The sequence below is a fragment of the Acomys minous genome (genome assembly GCF_964271855.1).
Source record: "Acomys minous genome assembly, chromosome: 11".
NCBI lineage: Eukaryota > Metazoa > Chordata > Mammalia > Rodentia > Muridae > Acomys > Acomys minous.
Window position 1 is genome coordinate 100,670,467 of NC_140492.1, and position 17,365 is coordinate 100,687,831.

At 42.0% G+C, this 17,365-nt stretch overlaps 1 protein-coding gene across 4 annotated transcripts in view; it reads left to right on the forward strand.

Moving 5' to 3' along the window:
* The window catches only part of IQGAP2 (IQ motif containing GTPase activating protein 2), a 272,620-nt gene that overhangs the window by 208,503 nt on the left and 46,752 nt on the right, over window positions 1–17,365 (forward strand). For all 4 annotated transcript variants that reach the window (XM_084802701.1, XM_084802702.1, XM_084802703.1 and 1 more), the window contains 4 exons: window positions 2,307–2,474; window positions 5,265–5,410; window positions 6,845–7,015; window positions 15,721–15,804. In XM_084802701.1, coding sequence (XP_084658827.1) covers window positions 2,307–2,474; window positions 5,265–5,410; window positions 6,845–7,015; window positions 15,721–15,804 — 569 coding nt within the window. The remainder of the gene's footprint in view (window positions 1–2,306; window positions 2,475–5,264; window positions 5,411–6,844; window positions 7,016–15,720; window positions 15,805–17,365) is intronic.

The window sequence follows — 17,365 nt, forward strand, 5'->3', positions numbered from 1 at the left end:
GCGCCAATGTCATCAGGGTAGATGATACACGTCCCTAGCCACTGGAACTGACCTGATTTCCTCCCTGGGGACAGAGACACTGCCTGTTCATCCCATCTGCCTAATTCTAAAGTCCAAGGTTGTTTCCAGCAGAAGCCACAAACTCCAAGGGTTTGTCTGTCATAGGCTGGCATGCAGATACAAAAAAAAAAACCCAAATAAACAAACAAACAAAAACCCTGAGGATACGGAGGACATGTCGTGCTAAAGCAAGTAAACCCAGACCTCTGTGTCCTCCACAGTATCACTCACTTTGCTTAGAATGACTCAATGTTAAGCACCTACTGTGTGCCACAGACTGAGTGAAATGAGGAGCGGTAAGTCCTGTTGGCTGGGCTTTCTCAGAGATGTGTTTCAGATAGTCATGGAAAACAGTTGCAGCTGGTGCTGGAAATCCACCTGTATGCCAGCTCTTTGCTCCTTCATATTCAATTGCAGGAAGTATGTTTGTCTTCGAGGGCTTTGTGCCTACATCATTCATCTTTAAGGAAGATTAGTCTGTCAGGTTAGTTCCATATAATCATCCTGTGTTCAGGCAAGAGTTCTTCTTTGTCACTTGCTCTTCCTACTTCCCTGAGACCACAGACTTCTCAAACGTCAGCTCCATATCCTGCAAAGCTTTCCTGGGAAAGAGGAAGTGTTGGATGAGGTTCACCACTGTTAACTAATATCCGCACAGGAGCGAAGGCTCACTGCTGCCTGTGCTTGTCACTTGGTAGTCGGCCGAGTCGGGGCGAGTTCCCGGATACTGTCAGTGAGCATCTCTGGACTCACAGGCCTTTGACTCCAATCTGGCAAAAAGTCAACACATGTGTCTTTTTCCTTTAGCTGTATCTATGCAGGGTGTTCCCCCATGATATTGGGCGCATACAACCATAATTTGATGACAACCATAGACTCATTTCTAGTTTCATTCTAACCAAAAGCAACTTACAGGAGAAAGGATTGTGTTTGGCCAATACAACCAGGTCACAGTCCATCACTGACAGAAGTCAGGGTGGGAGACAGAACCATGGAAGAACTCTGCTTGCTGGCTCGCTCTCTAGCTCCTATTTCGTTAGATTTCTTACACAGCCCAGAACTACCTAAAGATGGTGCCAACCACAGTGTGTTAATAATAAGACGATTTCCTCAGAGATGCCCACAGACCAGTGTGAACTTGGCAGTTCCTCAGTCAAGGCTCTTCCTCTCAGCTGACTCTAAGCTGTGCAAGCTGACAAAGCTGGCTGTGACAGCTACTCAACACTTAGAAGAGTTTGGCATGTGGGTAAGGGGGAAATCTGTTTTCCTTTTCTTTCTTTTTTTGTTTCTGTTTTTTTGTTTTGTTTTGTTTTTTTGAGACAGGGTTTCTCTGTGTAACCCTGGCTGTCCTGGACTCCTAGACCAGGCTGGCCTCAAACTCATGGCTATCTGCCTGCCTCTGCCTCCTGGGTGCTGGGATTAAAGGCGTGTGCCACCATACTAAGCCTCATCAAGATCTTTTTAAATGTAGAAAATATTTTAACTTGGCATTCCCCTCATCTCTCGCCATTTCTAGCTTAGTGTACTTACAAATAACACAAACAATTTCATTGACTGGATCAAGACATTCTTTCCTAGAATTAAATGGATAATAATAAAGAATTCATAATTTCCATTAAGCAACCAAGAGTTCACTAAGATTTTATTTATGAGACAGGGCAGAAATTCGAGAAGTTTATTAAGTTTAAGTTGATCCAAAATAAAGCTTCTGACTGTGTTGCCCATTTCTACTCACTGTGCCTTTCTGGGACATTTCCTTAGGTTGGTTATGACAACTTTGTCAACGGTGTCAGTGTAATATAAGTGAAGATTAGGATTTCCAGAGCTGAATTAGTTTCCTTACTCTAAAATAATTGTCTTCATAAAGCAAGTTCTCAAATATAAGTTATAGATCAGGGCTGTGTCTACCATTGGTGCACATTCCTCATCAGGTGTCAACACGTAAGGGGCAGGGTGGAGCCTCTCTGCCATGCCCGCCCCAGAGATTATGTTACAGCCCGTACCTAGTTAGCGCTCACACCCACACAAGCCCAACCAGAGACTGTTACAGTTTCAACATACCACGCCTCACCAAACTGATAGGTGAATTAGTGATTGGCCGGGTGTACATGGTCAGACTATCGGAAAAAGAAGTGGCTGGATAGCAAAATGCCAGTGCGCATCTAGAAGGTTGAATTATATATTTATCTACCTTATATGAGTATAAATGAATGGTTACCTGAAACTTTGTCTTCCGCATTATCCAGGGGTTACGCTGGTCGTTGATGTCAATGAGTGTTTGGAGAGAAAACAGTCAGAACATATCTTGGCTGTCCTGAAGTCTTCTTCTCATAATACCCATAACATACTCCCAGAATGTGCCAACAAGTACTACGATACCCTCCTGAAGGTGAAAGAGTCCAAGACTGACAATGGTGAGCATTCCCATGACTCAGCACAAACATGTCAGTTAAACTGCGGTGGTTTCTGTGGCATTTGTGATTTCTTCATTTGGAGGCAACTGCTAATTTCACATCAGTATTTCTGAAATGTTTAGCGACAATGGCAAGGGGAACGTTTCTGGGTTCTTATTTTAAAGCTGAGCTTATCTCAGCAGCAATACACAGATGGTTACATCATAGAGCTGAGGTAATAATATAAGCAGATCTTTTATGCTCATAATTGCCATCATTTAACCCTTTATGAGACAATACTGAATAGATCGTGTTAAGTCGGGGGATATGAGGCAGGAATCAGTAAGATGTGAGAGATCCACATGCTGGAATGGTAGCAGCCACCAAAGGGGATAAAGAAGATACATGCCACTACATGGATAAACATGAGAAAGTGTGTTTAGACAAAGACACAAATGAGAGAGTAAAAGCACGTGCTGTGCAAGGTTGATGACCCGAATGCTATACATAGAACCCATGGTAGAAGAAGGAAGTAGATGCCTAAGAGTTGTCCTCTGACTTCCATGCATATGCCCTGGCATACACACACACACACACACACACACACACACACACATTTAATTAAAAACAAAAGACCAACAACAGATGAACAGCTGTCCAACTGCCCATTTAGAAAGAAAGCTGTCACTTTTTTGGTCACTGACAAATTGTGGTCAGACGGTGGAGGAGCAGGACTCTATCTGCCAGAGGTCTCTAGGGGAGGGGAACAGAGCAGAAAATGGAGGGAGGGTGGGAACAGGAAGATAAGAGCGAGAGGATTACAATCAAGATGTATTGTGAATAAATTATAGAAAGAACAATGTCAAGCAGGGGTAGCCCATCACAGTGTCAAGCAGGGGAGCCCATCACAGTGTCAAGCAGGGGAGCCCATCACAGTGTCAAGCGGGGACAGCCCATCACAGTGTCAAGCAAGGGGAGCCCATCACAGTGTCAAGCAAGGGGTGCCCATCACAGTGTCAAGCAGGGATAGCCCATCACAGTGTCAAGCAGGGATAGCCCATCACAGTGTCAAGCAGGGATAGCCCATCACAGTGTCAAGCAGGGATAGCCCATCACAGTGTCAAGCAGGGATAGCCCATCACAGTGTCAAGCAAGGGGTGCCCATCATAGTGTCAAGCAGGGGTAGCCCATCACAGTGTCAAGCAGGGGAGCCCATCACAGTGTCAAGCGGGGACAGCCCATCACAGTGTCAAGCAAGGGGAGCCCATCACAGTGTCAAGCAAGGGGTGCCCATCACAGTGTCAAGCAGGGATAGCCCATCACAGTGTCAAGCGGGGGTGGCCCATCACAGTGTCAAGCATGTGCTGTATGGAATGCCACACTGAATCACTATGTTGTGAACTCTGAGGCATATTCATACTAATAAAACATTACTGATTCTTTTTTTTTTTTTTTAAGTATTTAAAACCAAAAAGAATCAGCAAATACTTATATGGATGGCCTGGTTATTCTGTCTGATTATTTGAATGTATTTACGTATTTTGTGAAGACAGCTACTGGAGCTTTGATTTACCTGAGAAGTCAGTGAGTCCTGGGGTGGAGGGTGTCACTTAGCAGAGTTAGAACTTTTCAGTGATAAGGGTAGCTCTTAGTCTCTCGTTTGGGCCAGAATTCATGGCTAATTAACAAAAATAAAAATTTCTAAATATATTATAATGTGTAGCGACAGATTCATGAGGAGCGAACATCCTTTTTAGCTGGTTTAAGACTGCCACAAATGTAGCCTGTCCCCACCCACCCAAGCCACATCCTTTCAGCATTTTTTTTCTCTTTTTGTGTTCTTATGGAGAACATCTTAAATCAAATCAGGAATTTTCCTTTTCCTCACTTTCATTGACCTTTATGATGCACATTTTCTATTTTTAATTTGATTGAATTTGTACTCAGAAGTGACTTGTCTCTGCCTTAAACATGGGTCAGTGGTCCTTATAGATCAGTTCTTGTCAGAGAAAGTTCTGGATGACATTATTAGCAAGTAAAATTCTGCTCATTGGACCCTAGCTGCTTGGGAGAGGGGTTTCAGGGTCTACATGTAAGCAGGCTAGGCATGGTGGCACATGCCTTTAATCACAGCACTTGGGAGGCAGAGGCAGGCAGATCTTTGTGAGTTCAAGGCCAGCCTGGTCTACAAAGTGAGTCCAAGACAGCCAAGGCTTCACAGAGAAACTCTGTCTCAAAAAACAAAAAACAAGCAAACAAACAAACAAAAGAATTGCAGTCCAGAGTCAGTGTTTGATGTTCATCTCTCCCCCATTTTAGGTGGAGTAGTAAAGAACTGCCATTGATTACTTGAAATTCATTCCATTTTATTGTCATTTTTTGTATTTTTTAAAATATTTATTTATTTATTATGTATACAGTATTATGCCTGCATGTACTACAGGCCAGAAGAGAGCACCAAATCTCATTGTGGATGGTTGTGAGCCTTGGGAATTGAACTCATGACCTCTGGAAGAGCAGTCAGTGCTCTTAACCGCTGAGCCATCTCTCCAGCCCCCTTACTGTCATTTCTAGTGACTACAACATAGACCAACTGAACACGTAGTTTAAAAATGCTTTTGCTAGATTATTGTATGTACTGGAAAATCTTATGTGGTCTTTCAGACTTGGTTTACCAACCCTAGTTATCTATCCCCTCTCCCCATCCCATTTTAACCAGAGACCTAATAGCTAGTGTGCTGCTGAGCCTCTTGTTAAGAACGTGTAAGAACTCTGTTCCTGTGTGGATGCTAACAAACTCTTTTTCTTTAGCGTCCAGTGAAGAAGGTTCATGGGTCAAGCTCAACTTGCAGCAGAAATATAACTACTATTACAACACAGATTCCAAAGAAGGTTCTTGGGTCCCACCGGAATCATGCTTGCTTAAAGAATCGTGGCTCACAGGAGAAGAAATTGAGGTAGGAGGTTGGTGTTTGATGGAAAACTCTACTGTGTAAAGAGAAGTGTGATTGTTGGTCTTTTCTTCACTATGGGAGTGAGAGGGGAGAGTAATCAATTTGAAGGGTGGGCAAGGAATAGTCTTCCTGAACTGGAGTTGAGTGTTTCTGCCTTGCTAAAAACAGTCATCTTTAGTCCTGGCATAGCCAAAAAACAGAGAAAACAATGGGACCAAGTGGAACAAATTTTTGCAGCTCATCTGAGATGCCAGCTTATTCTCAGATGCCAATCTTCAACTTTTTCTTAGTAATGATAAGTCTGACGAATAATAATTTCTCAGTTGTCAATGTGTCTCATGTCTTTCCTTTCCCCCTTTGTCTACCACTTAATGTGAAACTGTTCCAAGTAAAACCCACTTTTTTCCCAATAAAAGGCTGGAATGGGCATCTCTGCCACATTCATTGTTGAAACTTTGCATGTTCTAGTGTCTAAATATAATTGGGTGTATCTTCTACATGACTCTTGATTCAAGTCATGTGCTCATAGACTATACTAACCCAAATGTAAACATGGTATAGTGAGTATGAACTTTTATTTTACCTCTGAAGATCTCTTTTAGTGGACCCTTGACCCATATCTGAAAGTTTAGTTGACAATAATTTACTTATCAAAAACAATTTCTCTATTCTCCCTCATCCCCTTTTAATCAGAGACCTATATAACAAAATACCTGAGTTAGGTAGAAACCGCGCATAGATTAGTGCATACATTGTTGTGGGCTATTTGGACATCACTATGTTAAGCACAGGAGGAAGAGGCCCATTCAGAACCACCTATGGGAGCTTCATTTGGTGTTAATACTCTTTCCTCTTGTATGGAATATTGGCCTGTTTTAGAGCATCAGTTATTTCTTCTGTCTGCCCAGTCCATCTTGCTCTGAATTCATTCCCAAGTACATAGTAGTTTTGTTGTTGTTTTATATTACAAGAACTCAGTTCTAAAATATTTTTAAAGAAAAACAACTTAAGAGTAAAGCTATAAAAAACATTGATCCAAAACACCAAAGTACCCTTTTCAGTCTCCATTCTAACTCATCTGAGTTGTCTCTCCCTCTCCCTCTCCTCTCTCTCCTCTCTTTTCCCTCTCTTCTTCTCTTCTCTTCTCTTCTCTTCTCTTCTCTTCTCTTCTCTTCTCTCTCTCTCTCTCCCTCCCTCCCTCCCCCCCACCCAGACACAACTTTGTGTTACACTGGTTATCAGTCTATTGAGCTATTAAACGGTGGAGGGTCTCAGCCTTTTAAAAATAATAACCTGAAGTTATTGTCTTTATTCAGTGAACACATACCTTTACTTAAAGCTTTCTGTGATCCTAAAAGCCTCCCGTTTCCAGAAACCATTCTCCACGTCCCTCTCACCCATGTGCGGAGAGTAACCATAAGCCGTATCTCTTGCCAGGAAATCATTGAGGAAGTCACGTCAGATTTCATCCGCGAGAACATGTGGTCTGCCTCGGAAGACTTGCTTCTCCGCTTTCAAGCCACAAACTCAGGACCCATCCTTAGGGAAGAGTTTGAAGCTAGGAAAGCATTCTTATATGACCAAGTAGACAGTGTGGTCAAAATACAGGTATGTGAATCACCTACCACAGTTACCACAAATCACCCTGCCTTCTGAAAATGCTTTCTTTGAAAATAGAGCAACTACCAGCATTCTAATGGACGGTGCTGAATGCAGACTCTTGCTGCCCTATTTGAGGGCGCCATTAAGATAGGGATTGCTTTGGTGATGAAGTGTTTTAACCTGTGGCCCTCAGAGGAGTGTTAGGGCTTGCTCGGATCTACCTGCCGTCACCATGCTTGGAGCTGAATGGATACCTTGGCTTGGGGTTGAAATTGTGCTTCTCCAAATAGCAGCACCTCCAGGTGTCCGTCTCCTGCTAAACTTGGAGTCTCGGGGGTTAGTGGTTGGTCGTTAATGTCCAACTCCAAACCTGAGGCAACAGAAGAACTGATGAGCCACAGCATGTTTAACCTCTCCAGGGCTGCTCTTCGTATGATCATCGCTCTTTGTTTAGGTCTGCAGGAGAACTCCTTAGTTCCCCCTCTTTTTTTATAATATTTTTACATATACATTTATATTATTATACATATATAAAATAAACTGCATAGAGCAAGAAGAATCACAAAACAATCAGGAATTATATTTTGGCTATTTGTATTTGGCAACCTTAAAGAAAACATTTTCCTATCTTGGTGAGTCTACAATTCTGAATGTAAATCAATATCTATTATATCTTATCTCTATCAGCTTAAACCATCTATCTGGACCTAAAAACATCTTATCCCCTAAGCAGCTAAGCTTAATTGTGAAACTAAGCTATTTGGTCTTCAACAACGATAAAGATGCAGGGCTTGGGCTTTCCCGTCGGGAAGAGAAGAACTTAGTAACTTTGCTTCTGCTGCTATCAGTAAGATTTCCTAAACTGGAAATATTTTCAATGGAAGAGCTTCTTTTTTATGGCTTTTGATGAGCTTTTCCAGTGCCTTGCTTTCATGTTATTGGGGACCAAGGAGGAGTAGTAAGAACTTGGTCGTTTTGTGTCTGCATAAGTGTTAAGAGTGTTTTGTTTGTTCAAGATGTGAGCAGGATCAAAATTACATTTTTTTTTTAAAGAAATCTCTGTTGTAGGCCTGACTCTTACCTTTTTTACGTGAGCCTGAGTTTCTAATTCAAAATTGTCATAGCTTATGTGTTGAAAACACAGCCTAAAAATAGAATCATCTTCACCCATAAAAGCTAAGCTTCTAATTTTGCCCAAAGTTCAAAGTGTCAGCCAGTATGATGTAATTTGGACCAGCCCTGTACTCTCCAATCTCAGAACAATGTTGCAATTGGGAGTCCTACTAAAGAGCCCACTGTCTAGAGGTTGCCCTTTATAATGAACCCAGTGCTGAAGTTACAAGAGTGCCGGGAAAGGACAGAGTGGTCCTGTGGGGCCTTGCTGCTTCACTTCAGCAGTGCTTGAGGACAGAAGGACATGTCATCAAACTTACCATGCCTCCTTTCCTTGCCTTTCCTTGCGTCTGACTATTTTCCGACAATGATGGCATGAGGTCTAACACTGATGGCCCCATAACCTTCAGACCCATAAAACCAAAAGACCAGGAGGCAAAAGGCATCATGTTAATCTAATTTCTCACCAAAGCTGCTAATGGATGCCACATTAAAGAAATACTAGAAGGTTTCACCTACATAAAACAGCTCAATCTTTCTAGAAAGTTGACTGGCCCAGATATATATTCTTAACAATTTTAGAGTGAGATACAAAAGCAAATCTTGGCCCAAGCCAACCAGATCCAGGCTATACTTGGGATCCATCAGAAGGTGTCCAGTCCAACATGGAGAGAAGCCAAAGAGAGTCTCCTTGTATTTTTGTTTTCAGTGCTGACAGTGTATGTTAGGCAATCACTCTGTGCTGCACCCTCAACAAACTGTCCAATTTTAGACCAAGTAGAAGACTCTAATAAAATTGCTTAAGTGTAGGGCTAGGTGGTGGCTCAGTGTTAGAGTGTTTGCTGCACTTGAGTCTCTGGGTCTAATCCCCAACATCAAAAAAATAAAAGAAGAAAATAAAATAATAAAATGAAGTAGTGAAAATTTGAAATTGAGTAAACCAGAAAAAAAATCACCATAAGTAAATGAAATTTTATTTATATCAAATATATAAAAATGAATATAATTTATAAAATATAAGTGAAATAAAGATCAAACAATATTCTTCCAGAAGAAAATTCTCAAGAAATTTAATAATGAAACAGTGTATGTGTGTGGAGTTGGGCGGTGAGGGTGGATGACTCAGTAACAACCATGGCAATTAAAAGAGATTGTGAAAGTACAAAATGAAAAATGGACATTGAAAAGAATTGAAATGGTTGGGCAGTGGTAGCAGGCAGATCTCTGTGAGTTTCAGGCCAGCCTGGTCTACAAAGCCAGTCCAGGATAGCCAAGGCTGCACAGAGAAATCCTGTCTCAAAAAAAAAAAAAAAAGAATTAAGAAAGGAATTAGAAAGGCAAAGAGAAAGAGTAACTGATGTAAGGTACATTTCCTCCTGTAAAAAAATTTTTTTTTGTTTTTGTTTTTGAGACAGGGTTTCTCAGCTTTGGCTAGAGTGCTGGGATTAAAAGCATGCACCACCATGCCCAGCTCCTCCTGTAAAAATTCTAACACCCTACAGGATGGTGAGGCTTGAATAGGGTAGTTCCTACTGGAGACATTCCCCAGTGTGCCGCCTTAAGTGCTCGGTATGTGATGAGGTGACAGAAATGACTCAGGGGACAGATGGAGGGCATCCAGGAGTAAGATCATTGGTGTTTCTGTGGGAAGAGATAAAAAAGACGAACCTCCAGCTACAACAGAAAGATTCTCCCTTGAACTAATGAAAACTGGGTTACCTCTCTTAGGAAAGAAAGTAGTCGAGACTAACCTCAAAACCCAGCCCTGGGCCAGAGAGATGGCTTACCAGCCAAGAGCCCTTGCTGCTCTTCCAGAAGACCCTGCGTTTGGATGCAGCATCCGCATCATATGGTTCGCATCTGCCTGTAACTGCAGCTCCAGGAGACCTGACGCTTTGTTTGAGCCCCTACAGATAGATACTCATATACATATGGTACACATATAAGTAAAACATAAATTTAAATCCTGGCCCTAGGAGTTAATGACTTACTGAAATTTAGGGGAGGAAGCCAACTAGTATCCGGGCAATGAGAAGAAATGGCTTTTGTGAAGCAATTTTGGAGTATGGGGCTACAAAGCAGGGGAGTCCCTTTAGGGCAGTCGTCCATGATGCTGACCTAATTGACAAAGCCTTGTGGGTTGCAGGACTTCGGAAGGAGAAAAAGGAAATTGTTCAGAACCTCCTAGCAGCTGGGTGTGGTGGCACATGTCTTTAATGCCAGCTCTCAGGAAGGCAGAGGCAGGCAGATCTCTGTGAGTTCAAGGCCAGCATGCTCTACAAAGTCCAGGACAGCCAAGGCTGCACAAGGAAACCCTGTCTCAAAAAACAAAACAAAACAAAACAAAACCCTCCTAGCTGCCCTCTATCACAATGACTTTAGCATCCTGATTAGAGTTCTGGGTACCATTTATCAAGCAAGACAGCTGGTTCAGCAAGCCCAGTTTTCTGGAGATTAACATTGAAGATATATAAAGAAGAGGAATCGTCTCCAGTATTTCAACACCATACAGTAAATATATTTATAGTCCCAGAAAACAGACTAAGGTGGATACTATAACTTTTCCCACAAGTCCCCACAACAGCCAAGAGAATGATTTTACTATAAAAAGCTGGATCTAACTGATTTTATGATCTAAACTTTTGTCTCTTACATCATAACAGCGTATTTGCTCCATTGTTACACCCATACCTGTCAGAAGAACTTTCAATTTATGGCTGTGAGAGTGAACTCTGGGATTGAATTAGACAAGCCAGACCTTCTGGAATGAAAATGTCAAACCTAAGAAAAATGTAGAATTTTGATCATTAAATGTAAGGCGTATAGTATTTCTGCTCCTGTGTAGATCAAAATATCCATTCGCTCAGCCACCTTAGCTCAGGAAGTAGCAATGACTATTTCCATAGGAAGATTCTGGGGAGGAGATCTATACAAATAGCTCATTGTGAGATGGAGTGTGATACCAAAATCTCACAAGGAGTGAGTGTTGAATCATGGGTACAGTAAGCAAATAGTGCCGGGTGGACAAGGAAAGGGCTCCAGGTTAGACGCTCTTAATATCACAGATTGATCCGTTCCTTGTGTGAGTGTGAATCAGAGTTAGTATCGATGAATGGTATTTCTTTTTCTTTTTGTTTGTTTTGTTTTGTTTTTTGTTTGGTTTGGTTTGGTTTGGTTTGGTTTTTTTTTTTTTTTTATTAATGGTATGGTATTTCTGAATTCAATTGATGCTAGAAAAGCAGAAAGAGACCTTGGGCTAATGCCAGCTTTGTTTTTGCTCTGAGTATTGATCAGAGATACATAATTATATTCACATAATTGCACCTGCACTACCCACCAAATGTATGCACTGTTTGGAGTCCGGCCATTGGGGCATCAGGATGCTCTTTTCCTGTCCCCGTCACATTGATGACGCATCTTTGTGAACAGTTGTCAGTGACATCAGACAGTAGTTTCTCCTCTCGTCTGAGAAGTGCCACGCTGCCACCAATCCCGTGATAGCATTTCTAAATGGGCACTTAAGAATCCTTGAGTTGTGGTTGCTGGCGTCTTTACTCACAGCGTGGGCCACCTTCCAGCATGGTCATTGCTGGAAGCTTCTGAGACCTGCAGAATCCCAGGCTGTGGGTGCCAATGCAAGCCTCGGGCCATTTGTCTCCCTACATAGCAACTCCTCACTGTAAAAGCTTGAGGAAGACAACACCTATGTTCATCTCAACTAAAAGTCATTTGCATGACGGGCGGATCTGGGCCCAGGGGTCCTGCTCAAACTATGGCACCAGCCAAGGACAATACGTGCAGTAAACATTGAACCCATCCCAGATCTAGCCAATGGACAGGACATTCTCCACAGTTGAGTGGAGAGTGGGGACTGACTTTCACATGTACTCTGGTGCCCCATATTTGACCACATCCCCTTGATGGGGAGGCCTGGTGGCACTCAGAGGAAGGATAGCAGGCTACCAAGAAGAGATTTGATACCCTATGAGCATATACAGGGGAGGAGGTCCCCCTCAGTCACAGTCATAGGGGAGGGGAGTAAGGGGGAAAGCGGGAGACAGGGAGGAATGGGAGGATAATTATTGAGATGTAATAGAATGAATTAATAAAGAAAAAAGCCATTTGCAAAGTCACTTGACAAAATTCTAAACCCATATTTTTAACAGTTGTATTAAAGTCTTGTCTTGTTTTAAGATTTATCTGTTTTGTGCGTATGACTACACTGTCTTCATGCACACCAGAAGAGCACATCAGGGCCTATTACAGATGGTTGTGAGCCACCATGTGATTGTTGGGAATTGAACTCAGGACCTCTAGAAGGGCAAATACTGCTTTTAACTCCTGAGCCATCTCTCCAGCCCAATATATTTAATTTATTTTACTTTTTATGTGTGTGCCTATGTACCACCTGTGTACCTGGTACCAGAAGAAAGCATCAGGTCTCCTGATATTCGAGTTAGAGATGGTTGTGAGTCACTATGTGGGTACTGGAATTGAACCTGGGTCCCCTGGAAGAACACACAGTGCCCTTAACCACTGAGCGCTTTCTCCGTCCCCAAAGTCTTGGGTTTTGGGTTTGTTTGTTTTGCTTTGCTTTCTTTCTTTTTTTTTTTTTTTAATTTTACTTTCATTTATTTACTGTTCCATGTCCTTGCTTGTGCCCTTGCAGACCAGAAAAAGGGGTATCACATCCCCTTCAGCTGAGTTTATAAGTGGTTTATAAATAGTTGTTGAGCTGCCATGTAGGTGCTGGAATCAAACCTGAGTCCTGTGGAAGAGCTCTTATCTCCTGAATCATGTCTCCATAATTTTTTTTTGTTTTTATGGTTTTTGGTTTTGGGGGGGTTTGTTTGTTTGTTTGTTTGTTTGTTTGCTTTTTGGTTTTGTTTGGGGTTTTGGGGGAGTTTTTTGTTTTTTGTTTTTTAGTTTGGCATCTTTATAATAATGAATTGTCCAGTTCAGATACTGTTTAATACCAAAATATAGTACTATAATTTGGCAAGGGAGGTTCGAGACAGGGTTTCTTTGTGTAGCCTTAGCTGTCCTGGACTCATTCTGTAGACCAGGCTGGCCTTGAACTCACAGCAATCCACCTGCCTCTGCCCTCTTGAGTGCTAGGATTAAAGGCATGTGCTACCATGCCTGGCAGTACTATAATTTTAATTCCTTTATTTCTTTTTTAGTTTATTCATGTGCATTTAAGATTTGGCTAATATAAATAACATCTTCAATATGTTTTTATTTATTGAGAAAAAATTTTCAGTCTTGTAACAAGCCATTTGATCCCCTTGTACAATAACTCCTTTTTTGTCTGTCTGTTTTTGTTTTTGTTTCTGTTTTTGTTTTTCGAGACAGGGTTTCCCTGTATAGCCTTGGCTATCCTGGAACTCATTCTGTAGACCAGGATGGCCTGGAACTCACAGAGATCTGCCTGCCCCTGCCTCTGCCTCTACCTCCCAAATGCTGGGATTAAAAGAATGTGCCACCACCACCCAACTGAAATCACTACTTTTTATACTTCTCACTTTAAAAGAAAATTACGGACTGGAGAGATGGCTCAGTGGTTAAGATCACTGACTGCTCTTGCAAAGGACCTCGGTTCGGTTCCTAGTACTCATGTGGTGGCTCACAAACTGTCTGGAACTCTAGTTCTAGGGAACCCAGTACCTCACACAGATATCCGTGCAGGCAGAACACCAATGCACAAAAAAATTAAAAAAATTTTAAGACAAATAAAGTACTGAATCTGGGCCTAGTGGCACATCTATGCAATCCCATTATTTGGGAGACTGAGGCAAGAGGCCTATGAGTTCAGGGCTAGACTAAACCACATAGTACTACTTTGTTCCTAAACAAATAAAAGATCATAAACTCTGTTAAAAGTAAATTCATAGCCGGGCGTGGTGGCGCACGCCTTTAATCCCAGTACTCAGGAGGCAGAGGCAGGCGGATCACTGTGAGTTTGAGGCCAGCCTGGTCTACAAAGTGAGTCCAGGACAGCCAAGGCTACACAGAGAAACCCTGTCTCGAAACCCCCCCCAAAAAAAGTAAATTTATATGACTTTACTAATATTGAAAATGGGCCTGCAAGATGGCTCAGTGGGTAAAGATGCTTGCTGACAGGACATACCTGGTGGAAGGAGAAAACTGACTCCTGCAAATTGTACACACACACACACACACACACACACACACACACACACACACACTAATAGCTATATAAATGTAAAATATATATATATATATATATAATTATAAATCTTAGCAACTTTAAAACTGTCTCCTACAAATTGTACATACACACACATACACAGTAATAACTATATCTATATAAATGTAAAAGATATATAAAAAATTATAAATCTTAGGGACTTTAAAATTACTTAGGTTTGAGCTGGGTCGTGATGGCGTAACACCTTTAATCCCAACACTTGGGAGATAGAGGCAGGTGGATCTTTGTGAGTTCAAGACCAGCCTGGTCTACAAAGAGAGTGTAGGACAGCCAAGGCTACACAGAGAAATCCTGTCTTGAAAAAACTGGAAAAAAATATAGGTTTGACTTCCATTACTAGGGAAATAGAATACATATTTTTCTTGACTCTTGTGTATAAGGTTGTTTACTGCAAAAAAAAAAAAAAAAGAAGTAGGAAAGAAAGAAAAATGTGCCAGCTTAGAAGCTCTATCTATACAGAGTAGAAGATTATACACCTCACATTTCATTTGTCAAAATTCTACATCTTCTCTTTCAGCTTTGAAGTTTTAATTCCAGTACATCTGCTTTGTCTGATTCTGTGTTAGCACAGATGTTTCATGCATGTGTTAAATGCAAGTATTTCATGTAACGTAGAGGAGAAAGTAGACCTTGGCATATTGTTGGATCTCATTTTATCAAAAGGAAGAAAATGATATATACATGATGACGTCTTTGTGTTTTAATGCATACATGATGTGCATATGGGTAGATATGTTGTATATACCTAGAAAGGTGCATAGTAAAAGAATTAATAGTTCATTTTGGAGAGAAACTAGGTGGAAATAGTGACAGATATATAGACAAGTCTTATTTTAAGTGGGAACACATGAAATGATATAGACAAATATAGGCATATCTTTAGGGATTCAGAGTCATAGGTAAATGAAGTGAGTTCCGTCCTAGTCTAGCCCACCCTAGGTCACTTGCTACAGTAGAGATAATCATATATTAATCACTATTTCAAGCATTTTATATTGCTATGAGATAACACTATTATTAATAGAACCAAGTTAATACTGTGAGAAGGATTCCTTTTGTTGTTTCCTTTGTCACCCAGGGTCTTGGTCAAACTAAGGTTTCAATGAGAAAACCAAGTGCCAACCTGGCCACTTGATTTCCCTTTCTCTGCCTGCCCCAACTCTCATCCTGCCTCACACATAAGTTGGTGTGCTCTGTCCCAGTGAGTGTCCACCATTGGACATGGTGTCCAAGGAGATCTGGACGGAGAGGGCTCCTGCTGGTGTCCCAATGCAGTAACTAATGAGCTGTGCTCTGTGCTTACAGCTTCTGAAGCAATGGTGGGAAACTCACTCCTCAGTCACTCTTTCCCTGCTCTTTCCCACAGGCTTTCTGGAAGGGGTATAAACAACGACAGGACTATCTGAGCAGGCAACAAGTGTTTGCCGGTAACATAGACTCTGTTGTGAAGGTAAATATTGTTTTCTGCCGTATCGAGTGCTTGGCTTACGCATTTCCTCCCACTTTGTCCTGAATCTAGAAGACAAAGCTGGTAAACAGAGATGTGTGAGCCTTGAAGATCAGTACTGGCCCCAGAGGGAGCACCTTCAAGCAAGTTGATGAGCCATGTGATGGTCTCACGGCCTTTATGTGGTTATAAGAACCAAATGTGAAAGGGTTTTCATACCCAGCTGTTTATCTAAAAAATCCAAATTGAAACCGGGCGTGGTGGCGCATGCCTGTAATCCCAGCACTCAGGGAGGCAGAGGCAGGTGGATTGCTGTGAGCTGGAGGCCAGCCTGGTCTACAGAGCAAGTCCAGGACAGCCAAGGCTACACAGAGAGACCCTGTCTCAGAAAAAAAAAAAAGCCAAATTGATTTTTAATATGAGATTCTCTCTGTTCCTTCCAGTCTGGTCTCTTGTTAGTCTTACTGCATTTGCTAATGGTAGAGTGCTCAAACATACCAGCGGAAAAGCTTAGCTGTTAGGCAAATGCAAAGTCTGCTTGTGACCCAGTGGATAGCTCTGAGCTACAGGAAGCAAAGGTACTGTGGTGGCTGCTCTTAGCTAAAAGCAAAAGGACCGGACAAAAATGAACTTGTAGACAACTTGGAAATCTAGTTGATAGTCAGCAAGGGCCACAAAGAAACTGAAATGGGTAAGTTGAGAGATATTTGAGGGCTGGAGAGATGGCTCAGAGGTTAAGAGCCCTGGCTGCTCTTCCAAAGGTCATGAGTTCAATTCCCAGTAACCACATGATGGCTCACAACCGAGAGAGAGAGAGAGAGAGAGAGAGAGAGAGAGGGAGGGAGGGAGGGAGGGAGGGAGAGAGAAAGGGAGAGAGGACAGAGAGCAGAGAGATTTGAAATTGTGAGGACAGAGAATGCCAGGCCTAGAACCACTGAGCCTTCAAGGCCTAGTGTGCTGTGGTCACCGTGGAATATTCCATTCCCTCAGAAAACTGTTAGGAACAGTCAGGCCCCATTGAGACCTCTTGAGAGCTCTTCTATAGCAACCTAAAGGATGGAGCTGGGGGGCTGGCTCATATGGTAAAGGTCCTTGCTGACCCCCCACGGCTCTTTTGGTGGAGGACGAGAACAGACTCCTTCAGGTTGTCCTCCAACCTGTACACATGAATAGTGGCATACATGCATGCGCGCACATGCACATACAAAATGAATAAATGCAATGTAAAAAAAAAAAAACCTAAGGGCAATCGGTTGCATTTAAAGGATGATGTAAAAATGCCGATTTGGTTTAGTTTGATTTACTAGCTCACAATAGCTCAGAAGACTGCCTTGTGCTCTTGACTTTTTCTTATTGAGATGAGAACTGAACTATGTAGCCCTTTTCTGTGAACGCTGTGAGGTTAAGAGTCACATAATATGTTTTGAAGAGCTTCAAAGAGAACAACCAAAGAAGTGAAACATGAAGGGGGGCGGGGCTTTGACATCTGTGCTTGGGACACTGTTTGTCCTTGTTTGTTCTTCGACACAGGATCTCATATGTAGCCCAGGCTAGCCCCCGGCCT